Consider the following 20,209-nt stretch of genomic DNA (forward strand, 5'->3'; position numbering starts at 1 on the left):
CTTCTCTTCTTCATCACCAGCTCCTCTTCCTGCTCACCGCCTCCTCTCCCTCACTGCCCCCTCCTCTTCCTCACTGCCATCTCCTCTTCCTCAGAGCTATCTCCTTTTCCTGGCTGCCACCTCCTTTTCGTCATTACCACCTCCTCTTCCTGACTGCCATCTCCTCTTCCTCACCACCACCTCTTCCTCCTCACCGCCACCTGCTCTTCCTCACAGCCACCTCCTCTTCCTCACTGCCATCTCCTCTTCCCTGCCCCATCCTTCTCTTTCTCATCATCACCTCTTCCTTTCTGCCACCTTGTCTAACTCACCATGACTTCCTCTTAGTCCTCATGACCTCCTCTTCCTCACCTCCATCTCCCCTTCCTCACCGCCACCTGCTCTTCCTCACTGCCATCTCCTCTTCCTCACTACCACCTCCTCTTCCTCACTACCACCTCCTCTTCCTCACTGCCATCTCTTCTTGCTCACTGCCATCTCCTCTTCCTTACCCTCTCCTTCTTTTTCTCATCATCATCATCTTTTCCTTTCTGCCACCTTGTCTACCTCTTCATGACCTCCTCTTCCTCACCACCCCCTGCTCTTCCTCACTGCCATCTCCTTTTCCTCATTGCTACCACCTCTTCCTCACTGCCACCTCCTCTTCCTGCTCACCACCTCTTCTTCCTCACCGCTGTCTCCCTTTCCTCACCACCATCTCCTCTTCCTCACTGCCACCTCCTCTTCCTCACTGCTACTACCTCTTCCTCACTGCCACCTCCTCTTCCTGCTCACCACCTCTTCTTCCTCACCACTGTCTCCCTTTCCTCACCACCATCTCCTCTTCCTCACTGCCATCTCCTCTTCCTTGCCCTCTCCTTCTCTTTCTCATAATAATCACCTCTTCCTTTCTGCCACCTTGTCTACCTCACCATGACTTCCTCTTCCTCCTCATGACCTTCACTTCATCACCGCCACCTCCTCTTCTTCCTCACCACTTCCTCTTCCTCACCTCCACCTCCTCCTGGTCCCCCCGCTGCCCCTTTCCAGCCCAAAGCCAAAGGCTGCTTCTCCCTCCACTCCTCCCCAGTCCCCTCCGGCTTTTCTGGCTGTTTCACTTCAGCTGCTGATTCCAGGGGATTTGGGAATCCTGGGGTTTGGGGAACATCCAGCTCATGGGATGGGGCTGGGATCTTGCAGTGTCCCTGGGGAACATCACAGGGATGGGACCGGGACCCTGGAATCTCCCTGGGGAACATCACAAGGACTAGAATCTCCCTGGAGAGCATCACAGGGATGGGACAAAGACAAGGACACTGGAATCTCCCTGGGGAACATCACAGGGATGGGACAAGGACGCTGGAATCTCCCTGAGGAACATCACAGGGATGGGACCAGGACGCTGGAATCTCCCTGGGGAACATCACAGGGACAGGAATCTCCATGGGGAACACCCAGCTCCTTGGGGTGGGACTGGGACACTGGCATCTCTTGGAGAACACCACAGGGATGGAACCAGGACCCTGGAATCTCCCTGGGGAAGATCACAGGGATGGAATGAGGACACTGGCATCTCTTCAGGAACATCCCAGGGATGGGGCTAGAATCTGGAATCTCTCTGGAGAACGTCAAAGGGATGGGACCAGGATGCTGGAATCTCTTGGGGAACATCCCAGGGATGGGACCAGGACCCTGGAATCCCCCTGGAACCTCCCTGGGGAACACCCAGCTCCTTGGGGTGGAGCTGGGACACTGACATCTCTTGGGGAACATCACAGGGATGGGACCAGGACCCTGGAATCTCTTGGGGAACATCCCAGGGATGGGACCAGGATGCTGGAATCGCCTTGGGGAACGTCACGGGCATGGGACCAGGACGCTGGAATCTCCCTGGAATCTCCCTGGGGAACATCACAGGGATGGCATGCTGGAATCTCCCTGGGGAACACCCAGCTCCTCGGGGGAACACCCATCTCCTTGGGGTGGGATGGGACACCGCCACTCCCTGGGGACAGATGTTCCAGCCAGCTGGATCACCCAGCCTGCTCCCACTGGCCTGGGCTAAACTGCGAGCTCCATTCACCTCAATAACCCCTCTGGGGGGCAATTCCCCCCTCCCCAGGAGTCTGGGACAGCAGGCAGGCAGGGAGAGGGGTGAGGGAATCCCCTGGTCCCCTGCCGGCCCCGGGGTGGCACCGGCGGGCAGGAGGGGCGGGCAGCAGGCCCCGGGTTGTTACCTCGCAGCGTGGCCTTTCTCCAGAACCCGTCTCTCACCTCCACGTAGTCGTACCAGCACAGCCGGCTTCGGTACAGGTCCAGGGTGGTGAAATTCAGGATGATCTAAGGGTGGGAAGGAGCAGGAGGAGCCTGGGGTGAGCTCCCCCCATGCCCCATCTGCCCGGAGCCGGGGGAACCTGGTGGAACCCAGACCCCACGAGGGATGCTGGGGCTCGGGACACCCCAAAACAAGGCTGGGAGGAGGCAGAGGAGGGCTGGGAGAGGGCGGGAGCCGTCACCCCAACAGTCAGTACCTTCTCTCCGGGGGTGACCGAGATCCTCCAGACGCAGTGCATGTGGGCTGAGTATCCATTGGGGAACTCCGGGGAGGAGAAGTTGCCCTGGCTGTCCTGGAGCGTCTCCCCACAGGCTGCAGAGGGAGAACAGCGGGGTTCAGAGCCCTCAGAAAAGCGGGGTTCAAACCCCCACTATTCACCGTCCCCTCATCTGCTAATAACCCAAACACACCCCCTACAACCACCAACCCCACCCCAAGGCCATAACCAACAATGCCCCAGCTACCCCAAGCCTCTGGATAAGGATCCGCTGCCAGTGACACTGAATGTGAAAAATGCATGTGTTTTATGATTGGCTTTTTGCAAATATTCAAGTGAATATTGTATGTGTTGTGTTAGAAAGTGATGCTGTATTAATTCTCGTAAGTACTGTGGTAAATATAGTTTTAGGTTACAAAAATTGTTAAAATAGAAATGATGCTATGTAAGATGCTTTTTTTAAAGAAAGGACTTGCACTGAGATAGCACCCACAGGACACCTGAGTCTTTCAGAGAAAAAGAATTTATTGCCCTCTTATCAGAAGAAATGAACTTCTTCCCACCTTGAAGGCACTGTTAGGATTCAGAGGAAGAAGTTGGCACTGACCAGACAGAATTCTGTGTTTGAATGGAATTTATGCATCATGTATGAGGTGTATGAATATGCAACAGGCTGTTGCTTTTAAGGGTTAATCCTCTGTTAACGTGGTCCTTTTTTGGGCTTGTGCTGCCCAGAAAAAGGTACCCAGACATCCGTAACTCTTTGTATTTGTTGTCTCATATTGTCCTATTTCAAATTGTCCGAATTATTATTCCTCTAATTGTATTACTATTTTTATAACCATTTTATTGCTATTAAACTTTTAAAGTTTTAAAAACAAGTGATTGGCGTTTTTGACACTGAATAAACAAACACTACCAACATCCCCCCTAAATAAATCATAAATAACAAGCACCAAAGAGACAAAAGAGACCCCTGAACTTACGAGTCAACGTCACCCTACAACCTCTGCTAAAATCAGCACCCTGTAGTAAGGGTGTCAGTGTTCAGAAACACATAATCATGACAATGATTATATACAGGTGCTTTTATTGAAGAGCTCTGGGTGTCAGGGCTACAAACCCAAATCTGACCCCGACATGGGTTTGGGATGAAGATGTTTTTATATTCTATCGTTATATGACTTTCATGTAAATTATTCAACTTATATTGTTCTGTTGTATACATAGATTGCATCCAAACATGGGTTCCTCATGGTCCCCCTCAAACTTCTAACAGAGTTTCTCATGATTCTTCTTATGATTAAACAATAATTATATTTAATTACCAAACAATCATCATATCTAACAAATATATAATTTATCATATACTGCTTACGCAGGTGCAATTTCACATGATCTGGCAAACACAACGCCAAACATTTTCAGAGTCTATTTTTAACATTTTCCCAGGGCTCCACAAAGTCTAGCTTCTTTCTAATTCCCCGAATTTTATGATTTTAAAACCTTTTCCTATCAAGGGTGTTTTGTGGAGATATAGCTAAAAACTCTACAACTTTTGTGACACTTGTAAAGCCGGGATGTTTATTACAGCGCTGGATGCATGTGGGAATCGTTCCCTTAAAATGACATTTGTACCTCTGGGAACTTCAGGTCCCTTTTTATCTCTTTCTCAGATGCACATGCATAAAATTTCACACTAGGTTGTGAAAGGGACAAGATGGGCACCATGGTGCTGGTACCTGTGTTTTGTGGAGAAAAACAAAACTCCACAACTTTGTGAAAGTTGTAAAGCCGGGATGTTTATTACAGCGCTGGACACATGTGGGAATTGTTCCCTCAAAATGGTATGTGGGAACTTCAGGTCCCTTTTTATCCCCCTCTCAAATACATATGCACACAATTTTACATTAAGTTCGTATATATATTCATTTTTACGAATTTCATGTGACATTTGCAGCTAGTTCTTCTTTATCAAAAATAATTCCTAGGTCAGATTGACTTGCTCTCACAGCAGTCTGTCTCTATCACCTTCTGTCTCTCCCCCTTATCTCTGTCCTTCACTGAAGCAACTTCACTGAGCTTAATTTCTGCAGTCAGGCTGAACAGCTATAGTTTCTAACCACACACTCAACTCAAAAACGTACATTTCACCTAAATCCAAACAGATTTTCACCCTAGAAAATTTTCACTTTGCCTCAAGGCGAGGGCTTAGACGCATCCCCCGGCCGCAGCAAGAGCATCACCGCCTTCACCCTCACCCCAGCGCCCTTTTCCCACCCAAATCCCCCAAATCAACCGCATCACCGCCATCCCCATCCCTCGCTGGAGCTGCTCCCGGCCCCGTGGCTCCGCTCCAGGCTCCTCCCGGGCCGTGCCACGCCGCGGGGCCGGGCTGGCTGCCCGCGCTCCGGGCAGCGACCGCGGCTGGAGCCGGCCCAGCGCTGCCATCTGGGAGCCACATGAGGCTGCGCCCCGAGCTCCGCGCCCCCCTCCCCACCACCGGCCCGCTCGGACGAAAGGTGAAACTCTCAAAAAAAATCCCGCTTGAAACCTGGGCTCGCTGCCTTTTTTCCCTTTGCGCTGGAAACAAAAGAAGGGGACGCTTGTGAGCCTTTTTCGAGGCCTTATAAAAGGCTCCTCCTTTTATGATTTTTTTATTTTGTTGTTTTTTTAGCTTTTCCCCGCTCCAAACTAATCACTTTTCCTGCTCCCCTGAAGGCGGCACGGCCGTGGGGCCCCTCACAAAAGGCTTCCCTCTGTTCCAGGCTGCTAATTAGTCGCTGGAATTAAGCGGGAGCGTGCGGGAGCCAAACTCCTTGCAGATGTTGGCAGCGCAGCCCCGGAGCACGTGCCTGCTGTCGGGGGGACTCGTGCCAGACATCCCCTCCCCGCTCCTGGGACAATGCCACCGCTCGTGGTCACAGCCCTGGAGCCCTCCGAGGTGACAGCAGAGCTCTGCTGGTGATCTGCTCCAACCTCGGGAGGGATTTATGGGCTCTGATGGGATCAGGTTGCTCCCAGAGCCCTCTGAGGTGACAACAGAGTTCTGCTGGTGATCTGCTCCAACCCCCGGGGAAATCTGTGGGCTCTGATGGGATCAGGATGTCCCCAAACCCCTCTGGGGGCAGGGGTGGGATGGAGGAGGCTCCAAGGAGGCTCTGAGAAGGTTTTGGTCCCCAAGGGTGCTTGTGGGGTCAGAGGATGCTCTCAGGAGATGTTCTGGTCTTGGGGGAATGGTTTGTGGAGGATTTTTGAGGGGGATGCTCTTGGAAGATGCTATTCCCTTGAAGGATTCTTTTGTAGGAATTTTACGGGGAGATGCTCTTTGTAGGATTTTTTGGGAGATTTTTTTGGGAGATGCTCTTTAGAGGATGCTTTTTGTGGGATTTCTTTGGGGGATGTTTTTTGGGAGATGCTCTTGGAGGAGGGTTGCTCTTCCATTTAAGGATTCTTTGGTGGGGGATGCTCTTCCCTTAATGGATTCTTTAGTAGGAATTTTACAGGGAGATGCTCATTGTAGGATTTTTTGGGAGATTTTTTTGGGAGATGGTCTTTAGAGGATGCGCTTTATGGGATTTCTTTAGGGGATGCTTTTTGGGAGATGCCCTTTGGGAGATGCTCTTTGGGGGATTTTCTTGGCTGATGCTCTTTAGGGGATTTATTTGAGGGATGCTTTTTGAGGATCCTCTTTGGGGAATTCCTTTGGCCCAATTATTTTTGGGGATGCTTTTGGAGGATGCTCTTTGGAGGATGCTCTTGGGGGATTTTCTTGGCTGATGCTCTTTGGGGGATTCCTTTGGCAGATTATTTTTGGAGATGCTTTTGGAGGATCTTTTTTGAGGGCTGCTCCAACAAGAGGCTCTGGAGAGGATTTTTTGGGACAATGCTCTGGGGGGGAGTGCTGTGATTAAAAGGGATTAAAAGGGACAGTGGCTCATCCCAAATGGGAGCAATGGTGAAGTCAGGATGAGCATCCACATTTCAAGGCTTTCACATCCCTTCCTCACCGCCTGAATCACGTCACCTTTCCCCACTCTGTGTAATTTCCATATCTCCTGGAGTCTCCATCCTCAGTGAAGACCCACAAATTGTCTGTGCACACCCAGGGCTCTTTTCTTGCAGGAATGGGAAGAGAAGGGAGCTGAGGACACCCTCACACAGGCAGATTCTCCTCAAAGTGGATGGATGTGCACCTTGAGTGCTCTTTAGGGAGTGAGGACTCCAAAACCACCGGAAACAGCGAATCCACCCAGGATGACGCCGCTTTTGCCAAGATTTGGGGTGAAACCGAGGGAAATCCAACCTGGGGGTGCTCCCTTGGGTTCTCAGTGCCCTCGGGGGGTGGCACTCACCTGGGCAGCGGTAGAGCTTGCGGACCTGGGCAATGTCCCCTTTGCTGAGCCGTGTCCTCTGGCCGATGGCGGGCCGGACGCCGTTCACGTCGTATTTGGGCAGGATGGTGTCCAGGAAGATGCCCCTGGGGCAGGAAAGGGATGAGCTGGGTGGGAATCGCCGGCCCTGCGGCCTCACCGCTGGGGAAGGATGCTAAAAACAGCCTGGCTAATTGAAGCAGCCTGGCTAATTAAAGCCTGCGGGCCGGTGAGTCAGCCAGCGGGGACGTGTCCCCAGTGGAGGTGATCTCGGCAACAGCAATTCCCTGCTCTGGGAAGGGACCTGAGGGGTTCCATCCCACCCAGAATGCCAATGGGAACCTTTCTTGGAGGGAAAGCTGTGCCCTGTGCACAGCTGCTAACCACCCCCAGGGGTTGGGGACGCCGTGGCATTGTCCCCAGGATGTGAGGTGACACCAGGGGACAGCCCAGGCTGTACCTGGAGAAGGTGTTCCTGGCGTAGTGCATGATGCTGTCGAAGTCATAGGTCTCCCCCAGCGACTCCACCTCCTCAGGCTCCATCTTGAGGAAGTTGTATTCCTGCCCTGAGGAGCACAGGACGGGGGCACTGCCAGGGGAACCCCAATTTTGGCAGCAGGGATGAAGAAGAAGAGGAGAAGGAGAAGGAGGAGGAGGAGGGAAGCTCATCCCCACCTGGCTGGATGTTCTCCCTGATGATGGAGACGTGGTCATCCCTGTCGGGGCGCGTGTGCTCGTGCCAGAAGCCGATGACGTGGCCCAGCTCGTGCACCACGATGCCGAATTTGTCGCAGTTTTTGCCGATGGAGATGGCCTGGGGTCCCCCTCCCCGGCGGCCCACGTAGGAGCAGCACCTGCAGGGGAGCAACCAGACGGTTCCTGGCTCTCTGCTGTGGACATCTGTCACAGACATCTTTTATGGAAAATCCTTTCCTTAAGATTTTTCCTCCTGAGAAGCTGGGAGGCCTCAGGAACAAAATGTAAACAATGGTTATCTGCTGCTGTGGAATGCAACAGGTGCATCTGTGATTGGTCTCATGTGGTTGTTTCTAATTAATGGCCAATCACAGTCAGCTGGCTCAGGCTCTCTGTCCCAGCCCATCATTCCTTCTTTTTCTATTCTTAGCTGGCCTTCTGATGAAATCCTTTCTTCTATTCTTTTAGTATAGTTTTAATATAATATATATCATAAAATAATAAATCAAGCCTTCTGAAACATGGAGTCAGATCCTTGTCTCTTCCTTCACCCTCAGACCCCTGTGAGCACGGTCACAGACATCCTGGTGTTCCCCAGCCAGGAGAATCAGGTCCCAAAAAACGCTGGGCATGTGGGAAATTATCCCCTATACAGAACCTCAGGCATCCTGCCCATGGGAGGAACCCGAGCCTCAGCTGTGCCTGGAAACTGGGAGCGCTCAGCTGCTGGCATGGCATGGGCCAGCATGGCATGGCATGGACCAGCACGGCATGGCATGGACCAGCATGGCATGGCATGGACCAGCATGGCATGGCATGGCCCAGGACGGCACAGCTGCACCAGGCCCAGATCCTGTGGTTCTGCTGCCAGGGGTGCCCAGCCAGAACCATCCTTGCCTCTGCCCCACATCCCATGGTCCTGCACCCAGGAGTCCTGAAACAGCTCCCTGGAGCCATCCTTGCCCCTGCCCCACATTCCTGGAGCCATCCTTGGCCCTGCCCCACATCCCATGGTCCTGGTGCCAGGGCTGCCCACCCAGAGCCATCCTTGCCCCTGCCCTGCAGCTCAGCTGCTCCATCCCTGCTCTCCAGACCCGGGCTCAGCGTTTGCACCCACGCAGGGGCTCCCATTCCAGGGGAAATCCTCCTCCTAACCACCATCAGCTTGGCCAGGGCCGTGCCCTGACGTGTGAAGACGCTGAGCTCGTCCAAACCCCTGTTTCCTTTGGCTCCATCCCCGCTGCAAGCCCGGGCTGGTGCCGCGCCACCGACCTCATCCTCGGCGGATCCAGCACCTCCTGCACCCCAAACAGACGGATCCCACCCCAAAACCGAGCCCCAAACCGGTCCCGGAGCAGCCCTGCACGTACCCACAGGGCCGGTAGGTGAACACGATGTAGCTGTCCTCGTCGTTGCGCTCCAGGAAGGTGACGCACGTGTGCTTCTCCCAGTGGCGCATGGCCTGCCGGAAGATGGCTCGCTGGCTGCCTGCGGAGGGGCGGCAGGGGGGAGTCACTGAGGGGAAACTGAGGCACGGCGGGGCCGGGCGCCCCTCGCCGGGCTGTCACTCACCGCTGAAGTTGCCGCTGATGACATAAGGGATGACCCCGTCCGGCCACACGCGCTCGGGCCGGGACGTGGCGGCGCGGCGGCTCCGGGAGCGCTGCCGGCCCCGGCGGCGCCGAGGCTGCCCCGGCCGGGGGCTGGTGCCGTTGGTGCCTGTGGGGATGGGGGAGGTCAGCAGGGCCTGGGGGAGGCGGGCAGGGGGCAATGGGGGCGGGCACGGGGTACCTGAGGAGTTGGAGGGCAGGCGGGTGATGGTGTGATGTGCCAGGTCCACCACGCGGTCCACCTGGAAGAGCTGCAGGTCCTCCTCGTCCAGGGCAATGTCACCCAGGAAGGCGGCTGGGAGGGGAAGGGGAGGTGTGAACTCTCCTTTGTGGATCCCAAATCCCATCGGGTGCCTCTTCCAACCCCTGCACACCTGGCAAACCCTTCCTCCCCCTCCTCCTCCTCCTCCTCCTCTCTCCTTCAGCTGAGCGTGGTGCTGGCCGGGCTCCCCCCACTCCCCAGCAGCTGGAGCCAGCCCCGCTCTCACATCTGGATCGCATAAAACCCATCCATCACTTTTTAGAGTTTCTATTATTATTTGTGTTGCAAAACCGCCTTTTTCCCCCCTCCCGCCGACTTTTGCTGCCTTTAGGACCCCCTCCCTGCCCGACTCTTGCCCCCCCCAGCCCTGAGCGAGCTCCGAGAGCCCCAGGATGCTCCAAGCAGCGACCTCTGAGCCATGCGGAGCTCTGAGCGGAGCCATCTGGGCCGGGAAGCTCCCGCTGTGCCCGGAGCCCGCAGGAGCGGGGCCGCCGTCTGCCGGGACCCCCCTCCTCCAGCAGCACCGCGGGGCTGGAGGACACAGCCCTGCTCACAACCCTTCCTCATAACCCTTCCTCTTCCTCGCTGTCGTCCTCCGTGGCTCGGGGCCGCGGCTCCCGGAGCTTAACCGGCCCCGAGCCCCGGGAAAACGGGGCTGGCTCCAGAGCTGGGGGTTCCTCAGCGGTTTTGGGGGTACCTGGGTGCCTGGAGCCCCCTGGAACTCGGGCAGCGCTGGGGAATGGGGTGGCCAGAGCAGCTCCGGGGATGAGGGCGAGCGGAGCCAAGGTCGTGCTCCAGGCAGTTCGCAAATGGATCCCTAAAGAGCCACTAATTATGAAGGCGAGGCGGGACAATTAGGATAACCCCGAGAGGTCCGGAAAGCCGGGGATCAGAGGAGCAGGCTGGATCCCTTCCCTTTGCGCGGCCCCGAGCCCAAACCTCGCTGCGGCGGGGGTGTGGAGCGCTTTGGGGTGAAACAGCCGCGTTTTGGGGTGAAACGGCCGCGTTTTGGGGTGAATCAGCCGCGTTTTGCGGTGAATCAGCCGCGTTTTGTGGTGAAACGGCCGCGTTTTGGGGTAAAACAGCTGCGTTTTGGGGTGAATCAGCGGCGTTTTGGGGTGAACCAGCCGTGTTTTGGGGTGAAACAGCCGCATTTTGGGCTGAAACAGCCGCGAATTGGGGTGAATCAGCCGTGATTTGGGGTGAAACAGCCGCGTTTTGGGGTGAATCAGCCGCGTTTTGCGGTGAATCGGCTGCGTTTTGGACAGAAACAGCCGCGTTTTGGAGTGAATCAGCTGCGTTTTGGGGTGAATCAGCCGCGTTTTGGGGTGAATCAGTTGCGTTTTGGGGTGAAACAGCTGCGTTTTGGGGTGAATCAGTCGCGTTTTGGGGTGAAACAGAGGCGTTTTGGAGTGAATCAGCTGCGTTTTGGGGTGAAACAGCCGCGTTTAGGGGTGAAACGGCCGTGTTTTGGGGTGAACCAGCCGCGTTTTGGGGTGAAACAGCTGCGTTTTGGGATGAATCAGTCGCGTTTTGGGGTGAAACAGAGGCGTTTTGGAGTGAATCAGCTGTGTTTTGGGGTGAAACAGCCGCGTTTTGGGGGAAACGGCCGCGTTTTGGGGTGAATCAGCTGCGATTTGGGGTGAATTATCCACGTTTTGGGGTGAATCAGCGGCGTTTTGGGGCTCTCCCCAGCACTGACCGCTGGGTGAATCCCATCGGGGGAAGCTCCGGGGTGGAGACCCGACCTGCGGCAGCGCCGAGGGAAGCGCAAACAAGCCGGGGCCGGCACCTCCCCTGGCAGCGACCTGCGGCTGGCACGGCCAGGCTGCAATTTGAGGGCAGAGCAGAGGCAGGAGCCGGCTCCGGCCTCCCCACACCCTCCCGGGGCCGGCAGAGACGTGTCCGAACGGGCAGCGCGGGGGAGGACCGGGGCCGGGCAGCAGGACGAGCATCCCTTGCCAAGAGCTGCGTGGAAAGACAAGGGAAAGTAAGCTCGCTTACAGCCCAGCAAGCGCCGGCGGAGCCAAGTGATATAGAAACCATATGTGAGGGATTTGGGAGCCGTGAGAGAGCCGGGCAGGCCGGCCCGGGGATGGGGGGCTGCTTTTCCCGCGGGTTTGAGGCGGCTGGGCCCCCCAAAAACCCCGCAGGGCATGGGGAGGTGGCCCCAGGGGTGTCCCCGCAGCGATCCCTGCATGGACACGTCCGGGCCAAGCCCAGAGTGGTGGATTGAGAAATTCCAGGTTGGTTTGGGCTCCGGTCACGTCCTCCTCCCACTCACGTCCTCCTCCCACTCGCTCCCTGTGCACCCGTGGAATGAGGTGACACGTGGGGTATTTTGGGGGGGGGTCTCTGCTCACCAAAAACCCCCAGACACCGTTAAACGCCCTGAGGGGCTTCCCTGGGGACAATGCCACGCTGCTGCCACTTGTTGGTGTGGGAGAGGTGGAGGGGACACCCTGCAAGCAAAGGGGACCCCCTGCAAGTGAGGGGGACCCCTGCAAGTGAGGGGGACCCTCTGCAAACTCGAGGGTCTCTTGACAGGAGTGATCCCAGCCCTCTGCTGGGCCCAGCCCAGGTTGGAACAGGGGGAAACACCCCCCAAGGGGTCACACTGCCTTCAGGACATCCCCTCACCGTGCCAGGGCACGATGCCCAAGAGACCCCAAACCAGGGGACACAGATACCCCCCTGGAGTTGTCCTGGTGTCCCTGAGCTGCTCCCAGTGTGGGACACCACCGGGCTGTGCCACAGGAGCTCTGCTCTGTCACAGAGACCCTGGGGGCAAGGAGGAAACACCCCCCAAGGGGTCACACAGGACATCCCTCACCCTGCTGGGGCACAGTGCCCAAGAGACCCCAAACCAGCGGACACAGGTCTACTCCTGGAGCTGTCCTGGTGTCCCTGAGCTGCTGCCAGCCTGGGCTGCTCTCTGCTCGGTCACAGAGGCCCTGGGGGCAAGGAGGAAACACCTCCGAGGGGTCACAGCCCCAGAAGCACATCCCCTCACCCCTCACCCAAACCAGGGGACACAGATCCCATCCTGGAGCTGTCCTGGTGTCCCTGAGCTGCTGCCAGCCTGGGCTGCTCTCTGCTCGGTCACAGAGGCCCTGGGGCCAAGGTCCGAGCGCGGTGGTGCCAGCAGGGGTGGGGGATGCGATGCCAGCAGGGAGGAGGATGCGATGCCAGCGATGCCAGCTCCAAGGCCAGGCGTGGGAGTGGAGGCGGGCAGAGGGGGATGGATGGTCCCAGCTCCATCCCTGCCGCCCCCCAGAGCAGCTCTGGGAGCTCGCACGGAGCTCGCTGTGCCCCCGCCCCCCGCAGGCGGGGATGGCTCAGCCCTCCTCTGTTGTTTGACTTCTTGCGCTGTGTTTTCTTTCGGGTTCTCGGAACGCTGACGTAACCCCGGGGCTGAAGCTTTAGACAAACAAGGTTTTTCACTCGGAGCAGGGCCAAACCCCCTCAGCACCCCATGCTGACCGCACAGGCACCTCCTGATCCTCCTGGGTCCCTGTGCTCCATGCCCGGGATGCAGGAGCTCAGCATCCCCTGGGCAAGGTGAGCAGTGCAGGGCCTGACCCCTCTGGTGTCACTGGGGTTTGGGATGAGCATGACCTCGGGCCCCACCAAGGTTGGAAGCTCTGGTGCAGGAGAAATGGGATGAAATTGGTGCTGGGAAGGGGCTGGGGAGTGAAGGAGATGTTCTGGGAGCCGGGAAAGGCAAACGGAGCTGAGGGGAAGCCTTGGCAGATAAACAGCTCAGGATCACATGGCAGGGCAGCCTGGGGCAGAGGAGGCTCCAGGCGTGGTGCAGGGCAGGAGGGACCCCCATCCATCCCTGCCAGGATCCCACCAAAAATCCTCCTGTGGGAATCACCAGGCCTTGAAGGACACTGAGCAAGAAGGACCCTCATTCCTGTGAAGAGGACCCGCATCCATCCCTGTCAGGATCCCACCAAAGATCCTCCTGTGGGAATCACCAGGCCCTGAAGGACACTGGGCTGTGAAGATCCCACAAAAGGATGGGGAAGATCCTCCTGTGGGTCTCACCAGCTCTTGAAGGCACTGAGGAGGGACCCTCATCCATCCCTGCCAAGATCCCGCCAAAGATCCTCCTGTGGGTCTCACCAGGCCTCAAAGGACACTGGGCAGGAAATCCTCACCCCTGTGAAGATCCCAGCAGTGGGTGGGAAAAATCCTCGTCCTCTCATTCTCCTGTGGGTCTCACCAGGCCTTGAAGGACACTGGGCAGGAGGGACCCCCAACCCTGCCAAGATCCCACCAAAGATCCTCCTGTGGGAATCACCAGGCCTCAAAGGACACTGGGCAAGGGGAACCCTCATCCTTGTGAAGATCCCACCAGAAGGTGGAAAGATCCTCATCCTCCTGTGGGTCTCACCAGCTCTTGAAGGACATTGAGGAGGGACCCTCATCCTTGTGAAGATCCCACCAAAGATCCTCCTGTGTGTCTCATCAGGACTCAAAGGACACTGGGCAAGGGGGACCCTCATTCCTGCCAAGATCCTGCCAGAGGGTGGGAAAAATCCTCATCCTCATGTAGGTCTCATCAGGCTTTGAAGGACACTGAGGAGGGACCCTCATCCCTGTGAAGATCCCACCAAAGATCCTCCTGTGGGTCTCAGCACTCCTCAAAGGACACTGAGGAGGGACCTTCATCCTTGTGAAGATCTCACCAGAGGGTGGAAAGATCCTGATTATCCTGTGGGTCTCACCAGCCCTTGAAGGACACTGAGCAGGGGGGACGCTGATCCCTGCCAAGATCCCACCAAAGATCCTCATGTAGGTCTCAGCAGCCCTTGAAGGTGCTGGGCAGGAAGGACCCTCATCCCTGTGAAGATCCCACAAAAGAGTGGGAAAGATCCTCATCCTCCTGTGGGAATCACCAGGCCTTGAAGGACACTGAGGAGGGACCCTCATCTCTGTGAAGATCCCACCAAAGATCCTCCTGTGGGTCTCACCAGGCCTCAAAGGACACTGAGGAGGGACCTTCATCCTTGTGAAGATCCCATAAAAGGGTGGGAAAGATCCTCATCCTCCTGTGGGGCTCATCAGCTCTCAAAAGACACTGAGAAGGAGGGACCCTCATCCCTGCCAAGATCCCACCAAAGATCCTCCTGTGGGTCTCACCACACCTTGAAGGACATTGAGGAGGAACCCTCATCCCTGTGAAGATCCCTCCAGAGGGTGGAAAGATCCTCCTGTGGGTCTCACCAGGCCTCAAAGGACACTGGACAGGAGGAAGACTCATCCCTGTGAAGATCCCACCAAAGGGCACCGGGTGGGAAGGACCCTCACCCTTGTGCAGGTCCCACCTTGTGCAGCTGGAAAGTTCCTGAGCAGGAGGGACAGGAGGGATCCTCATCCCTGTGTGGGTGCCAGGAGCCCCCAAAGGGCTGTGCAGGGTGAGCAGCATCAGCCCAGCCCAGCGTTCCCTCAGCAGCTCCATCCCAGCCATCCCAAATCCTGTGCGAGTCCCGAGCATCCCTCGCTGTGCAGGCGGCATTTGGGGTGTGGAAGGGAGCAGGGATTGAACCTCCGTGCCCCAGCCGGGACCGGGATGGAAGCGAGACCTCCAATAGCTGCATCCCGGGCTGCAAAGCCACGGAGCCACCGGAGCAGCGTCCTCGGAGCCCTTAAATATGCGCGGAATGCTCCTCGCACCGCCCCTCGCCCCCGCAGCCGGCCCAGCTGCGCGGCCAAACGCTCCGGGGCCGCGGCCCCGCCGGGGGGGACCCCTCTGCTTTGGGGGGTCCCCTCAGCCCTGGGGGTCTGCCCTGACCGCGGTGGGAGAGGGTGGAGGGGGAAAGATGAGGAGCATCTGGGGGTGGAAGGGTGAGGAGCATCCCGGGGTTTTGGGGCTGGGGGAGCAGCACTGCAGGGAGACCCCCGGGACAGATGGACAGGATGGACGGGAAGCAGGGCCTCTAATGCCCCTCGGGACAGACGGAGGGGACGCAGCCCCTCTTGGGGACAGACGGACGGGAAGCAGCCCCTCTCCGGGACAGACGGAGGGGAAGCAGCCCCTCTTCTGCCCCCCGGGACAGACGGACGGACGGGAAGCAGCCCCTCTCCGGCACAGACGGAGGGGAAGCAGCGCCTCTAATGCCCCCCAGCACCGGTACAGCCCCTCTCCTGCCCCCTGGGACCGATGGACGGGAAGCAACCCCTCTCCTGCCCCTCTCCCAGCCCCGGCACCTCTCAGCCCCTCTCCTGCCCCTCTCCCACCCCCGGCACCTCTCAGCCCCTCTCCCGGTGCCCCTCGCCGTCGGCGGGACAGAAGGAGCCGCCAGCCTGTGAACGCCGGCCCGAGGAGTATTTGCTTTCCCAGAGCACCTTCCGAGAGCAGCCCGGCAGGCACAAAGCAGGAATTCAAGGCTGGGAGGCCACGCTGGGAGCCAGGCCAGATCACGGCCCCTGTGCGGGCTTGGGGAAACTGAGGCACGGGGGGATAGGGCCACTCAGCACCCCCAAAGAGCTCAGATATCACTCACTGCCATCCCCACCTCCTGCTTGGACCATCCTGATCCCAACTGGAGGTTTTGGGATGCCCAGGGCAGAGAGGCTCCAGCACAACAACCCCGGTGCGAGGGATGATCCCAGTCCCGAATTCCCTCCGCTGCAAGGCACATCCTCCCTCCGCCAACGCTTCCCTGAGCACCCGCAGCCAAATTCCCTCCCCAGCCCCGGGGCAGCGGCGTTCAGGCTCCAACCAAGCCCTTTGCCTGCTCCGGGCCATGGAATGAGCACCGCGAATAAACATCCCGGGCTGCAAACGAATTCCAGGGGCAGGAAACGTCCGTCGGGGGCAGGCCGGGAGTGGGAGGGATGATCGGAGCACTCCAGGGGAGCCTTTTCCTTCTGCCGCTCTTCCGTGACAGCAAAAGGAGGAAAAGCCGCGTCCAGGGCTCGGCGTGGAGGATGCCAAGGCTGAGGCACGGCGGGATGGAAGGAGATGTGAGCAGGGAGCGAGGTCTCCCCGCGTCGCCTCTGCAGCCAGGTCACCGAGGAAAACACATCCCGGGCCAAGAGCAGCAGCGTCTATGCAAGGGAGAGCGGCTGCAAAGGGAAATATTTGGGAATTGCACTGCCAAGGGGATGCCGGGGGGGGGGTTGTTGTCGCTTTGGAGAAGAGCCTGGTGGCGGCAGGGACAGAGAATGGACAGAAACGGGCCCTGACAGCCAAACCCGCACACCTGAGGCTCTGCTGTCCCTGTCCCTGTCCCTGTCCCTGTCCCTGTCCCTGTCCCAACCAAAGGGCTCCCAGACCTCTGGGCATCCTCCCAGGGGCTCAGGCTGTAAACATCCCCCCTGTTGTGCTTCCTGTCCTCGCAATCCCCCCTCCCAGCACACCTTAACCCTTCCCGAGGGGTTAACCCCTTCCCTTCCCTGCTCCCGGCTCCCTGACAAACCCTTGGGATGTTCCCGCTGCATTCCCACATTTGTAGAGCTCGGTTTGCCACGCCAAGTTTGCCGCTCAGTTTGTCACTCCAACTTTGCCATGCCAGGTTTGCCACTCAAGTTTGGCACATCAAGTTTGGCATGCCAGATTTGCCCTGCCAAGTTTGCTGCTCCAAGTTTGCCACTTCAACTTTGCCACTCAAGTTTGCTACTCCCAGTTTGCCACGCCGAGTTTGCCATGCCAAGTTTGCCACTCAAGTTTCCCACTCAAGTTTGCCATGCCACGTTTGGTACTCCAAGTTTGCCATTTAAATTTGCTCCTCCAACTTTACCACTCCAACTTTGCCACTCAAGTTTGCTACTCCCAGTTTGCCATGCCAAGTTTGCCACTCAAGTTTCCCACTCAAGTTTGCCATGCCAAGTTTGCTACTCCCAGTTTGCCACTCAGGTTTGCCACGCCAACTTTGCACTCAAGTTTCCCATGTCAAGTTTGCCACTCAAGTTTGCCACACCAAATTTGCCATGCCAAGTTTGCCACTCAAGTTTGCCACACCAAGATTTCCACTCAAGTTTGCCACGCCAAGTTTGCCACACCAAGTTTGCCTCGCCAAGTTTGCCATGCCAAGTTTGCCACTCAAGTTTCCCACTCAAGTTTGGCGTGCCAAGTCTGCCGCTCCAACTTTGCCACTCCGAGTTTACTATGCCAAGTTTGCCAGGCCAAGCTTGCCATGCCAAGTGTGTCACTTAAGTTTGCCACACAAAGTTTGCCACGCCAAGTTTGCCATGCCAAGTTTGCCACTCAAGTTTGCCACACCAAGATTTCCAGTCAAGTTTGCCACACCAAGTTTGCCACTACAACTTTGCCATGCCAAGTTTGTCACTCCAACTTTGCCACTAACTTAGCCACGCCAACTTTGCCCACAGTGACCTCCTGCAACCCCTGGCCAGGTGATAAGCGGGATCTCCTCTTCCCACATCTCCTCGTGATGCAGTAGGAATCTTTTTCTCCCCAGACACCTCCAAGAATCCTCAGCACAACCACAGGCAAGCAGGATGACTCGTTATTGCCCGGAAAACTCCCCTTCAGGGTAGAAATTTCGGGGAAAGCCCAGGGCGACCCATCCTCCCTCCCCTCCCGGTCGCTTTGTTCTGCCCCGCTCTCCCCGGGGCCGCCCCGTCCTTGCCGGCCATGTGTTTCCCAGCCCGGATAAAGCCTCAGGAAGCTCCGTCTCCCCCCTGGGCACGACCCGCCGGCGTGAATCAGCAGCCGAGGCGTTTCCCAGGAGCCGGGGAAGGGAGGGCAGCGAGCAGCGAGCCCCCGGCCCCGCCGTGGCACCCCGGGCCCCCGCCGGAGGATGCGGCCGCGCCGAACGGGTGATTACACAAAGATAAAGCAGATCCCGCGATCGGCCTGAGATTTTCCAAGGTTTTTTTGCCGAGCCCCGAACCGCAGGCCTCCCGCCGGCCCCGGGCTCGGCGGGTGGATTTTTTAGCCGGCGTGAATAAGTGACATATAACGGCTGGAAAATATTTTCGGGCAGCTTGACAAGTGTGACTGCAACCAGTAGCCTGGGCTGGCTACGCCTGGAAAGTGTAATCTAGGTGAAATCCCGGCGGCTGCAGAACTCCAGGCACGGCTGGGGAGCTCCTGCAGACGGCAAGGGGGGCTCAGACCCCCAGCCCTGTCCGTCTGTCCCGTGGTTGTGCCACGCAGGTGATGCTGAGATTGGGAGAGGAGATCCCGTGGGGGTTTGGGAGAGAAAATCCCCCCAAACATCCATTTTGGGGGGCTGTGTGAGCCCCCAAGGGTTTTGCACCCCCGTGGGTGATGGAACATTGGGCAGGGGGGATTCAGCCCCCCAGTTTAGCCAAGCACCCCAAATTGTGGATATGGGGTACAAGATGGGCTCAATCTCATCCCCTCGGTGTTGGGGGCACCCAAAGGGCCTCGGATCCCACTCCAAATGCTCATCCAGCCCGGGATGAGCCACCCCGAGCCCCGGGGCCGCTGTCCCAGCACAGCTGGGAGCCCTTCCAGCCCTTCCAGCCCTTCCAGCCGCCGTTCCCAACCGGAGATCCGACCCGGATCTGACCCTGCGGCCGCTCCCGGGCACCCAGACCTGACCGGGTGAAGGCAAACCGGGGCCACGGCCGGTTCCTTCCTCCCTGAGTGCCCCAAGGGCTGCATCTCCCGGCGCTTTCCCGTTTTGGCATCCTTGGGGGCGACGCGGCGGCACGGGAGGCGCTTCCCCTTCCGCTGGCACTGCCAAGGACGGGTGGCATCACCGCGGTGGCATCACCGGGGGTGGCCGGCGAGCCGCGGGCAGCCGGTGGCCTCAGGATACCTCTGGCATGAGGAGCACAAATCCCTCTCCCGGTGTTTTCCCTCGCCGCAGCTGCGGCGGTGGCAGAATTTTGGTGTTTGGCCGATTTTGGAGCTCGGAGAGGGGTCTCAACACCCCAAAATTGAACCAAACACTCACATGGGATGCCAGGGGGGGATCAGGGGGAAGTCAGGAGGATGGCAAGGGGTTCTGGCTCACCGAAAAATTGAATTTCATCATCTCGGCGCTATGGAGCCAAACGAGGGTGAATCCCCGGCTCGCTCCATGCGTGGCAGGGCCTGACCCCCCCCCCCCTGCCCCCCACCCCCGTAATTAAATTAATCCCATCAGGATCTCATAAAGGCAGAACGGGAATGGGAAAGGGGCAAAAACCAGCCCCGGGAGGCCAAGGGGGGTCTCGGGGTGCAGGGAAGGGGGCGAGGAGGGGACAGTGGTGAAATTCATGAACCGGGGGAAGCCTCCTCCCCGGCGCTCAGCTGGAGGAAGCGGGAGCAGGGGGAAGGCTCCAGCCGGCTCTGCCCGGACGGTTTTGCAAGCTCTGCTGTTTCAGCCCGGGAGGGCAGGAAGGGAAGGATTTTTGGCCAGAAAAAAGCCCTCGTGTAGACAGAGTTATATCAACAGCCGCCTCGCAGCGCAGACAATGCCAGTACAGAGAAACGTGATCCCCCGCCAGACCCCGGCCCTCGCAGCGGGCTCAGCCCTGCGCGGCCCTGCCGTGCCTCAGTTTCCCCCTCCCCAAATCCTCCCATCCCCTTCGGGGCTCACAGGGACGCGGGGATTTGCCCCTCGCAGCACTCAGTTTGTTACCAGCCCTCCCAAAACCTGGGGAGCAGCTCCGAACCCCCCGTCCCAGCACGGGGGGACCCCAACCCACGGTGGCACCTCCGGGGTGTCCCGGGGGGGGACGAGCTTTGGCTGCGGGCTGGGGGAGCGGGGGAGAACCAAGGGGTGCAGAGCGCGGGCTCAGGGA

The 20,209-nt window shown here is 58.0% G+C and overlaps 1 protein-coding gene across 1 annotated transcript in view; it reads right to left on the bottom strand.

The window, feature by feature from the left end:
* Positions 1 to 20,209, bottom strand: part of BMP1 (bone morphogenetic protein 1) — a 29,800-nt gene that overhangs the window by 9,169 nt on the left and 422 nt on the right. The window contains exons 2-9 of the mRNA XM_054294631.1: positions 9,392 to 9,505; positions 9,173 to 9,319; positions 8,971 to 9,088; positions 7,580 to 7,758; positions 7,365 to 7,470; positions 6,887 to 7,011; positions 2,511 to 2,626; positions 2,217 to 2,319 (exon numbers count right to left, since the gene is read on the bottom strand). Of these exons, the coding sequence (XP_054150606.1) occupies positions 2,217 to 2,319; positions 2,511 to 2,626; positions 6,887 to 7,011; positions 7,365 to 7,470; positions 7,580 to 7,758; positions 8,971 to 9,088; positions 9,173 to 9,319; positions 9,392 to 9,505 (1,008 nt within the window). The remainder of the gene's footprint in view (positions 1 to 2,216; positions 2,320 to 2,510; positions 2,627 to 6,886; positions 7,012 to 7,364; positions 7,471 to 7,579; positions 7,759 to 8,970; positions 9,089 to 9,172; positions 9,320 to 9,391; positions 9,506 to 20,209) is intronic.

Source organism: Melozone crissalis, unplaced genomic scaffold, assembly GCF_028551555.1.
Source record: "Melozone crissalis strain CALT ecotype California unplaced genomic scaffold, PUWL_Pcris_2 ptg000295l_1, whole genome shotgun sequence".
In the NCBI taxonomy this organism is placed as follows: domain Eukaryota; kingdom Metazoa; phylum Chordata; class Aves; order Passeriformes; family Passerellidae; genus Melozone; species Melozone crissalis.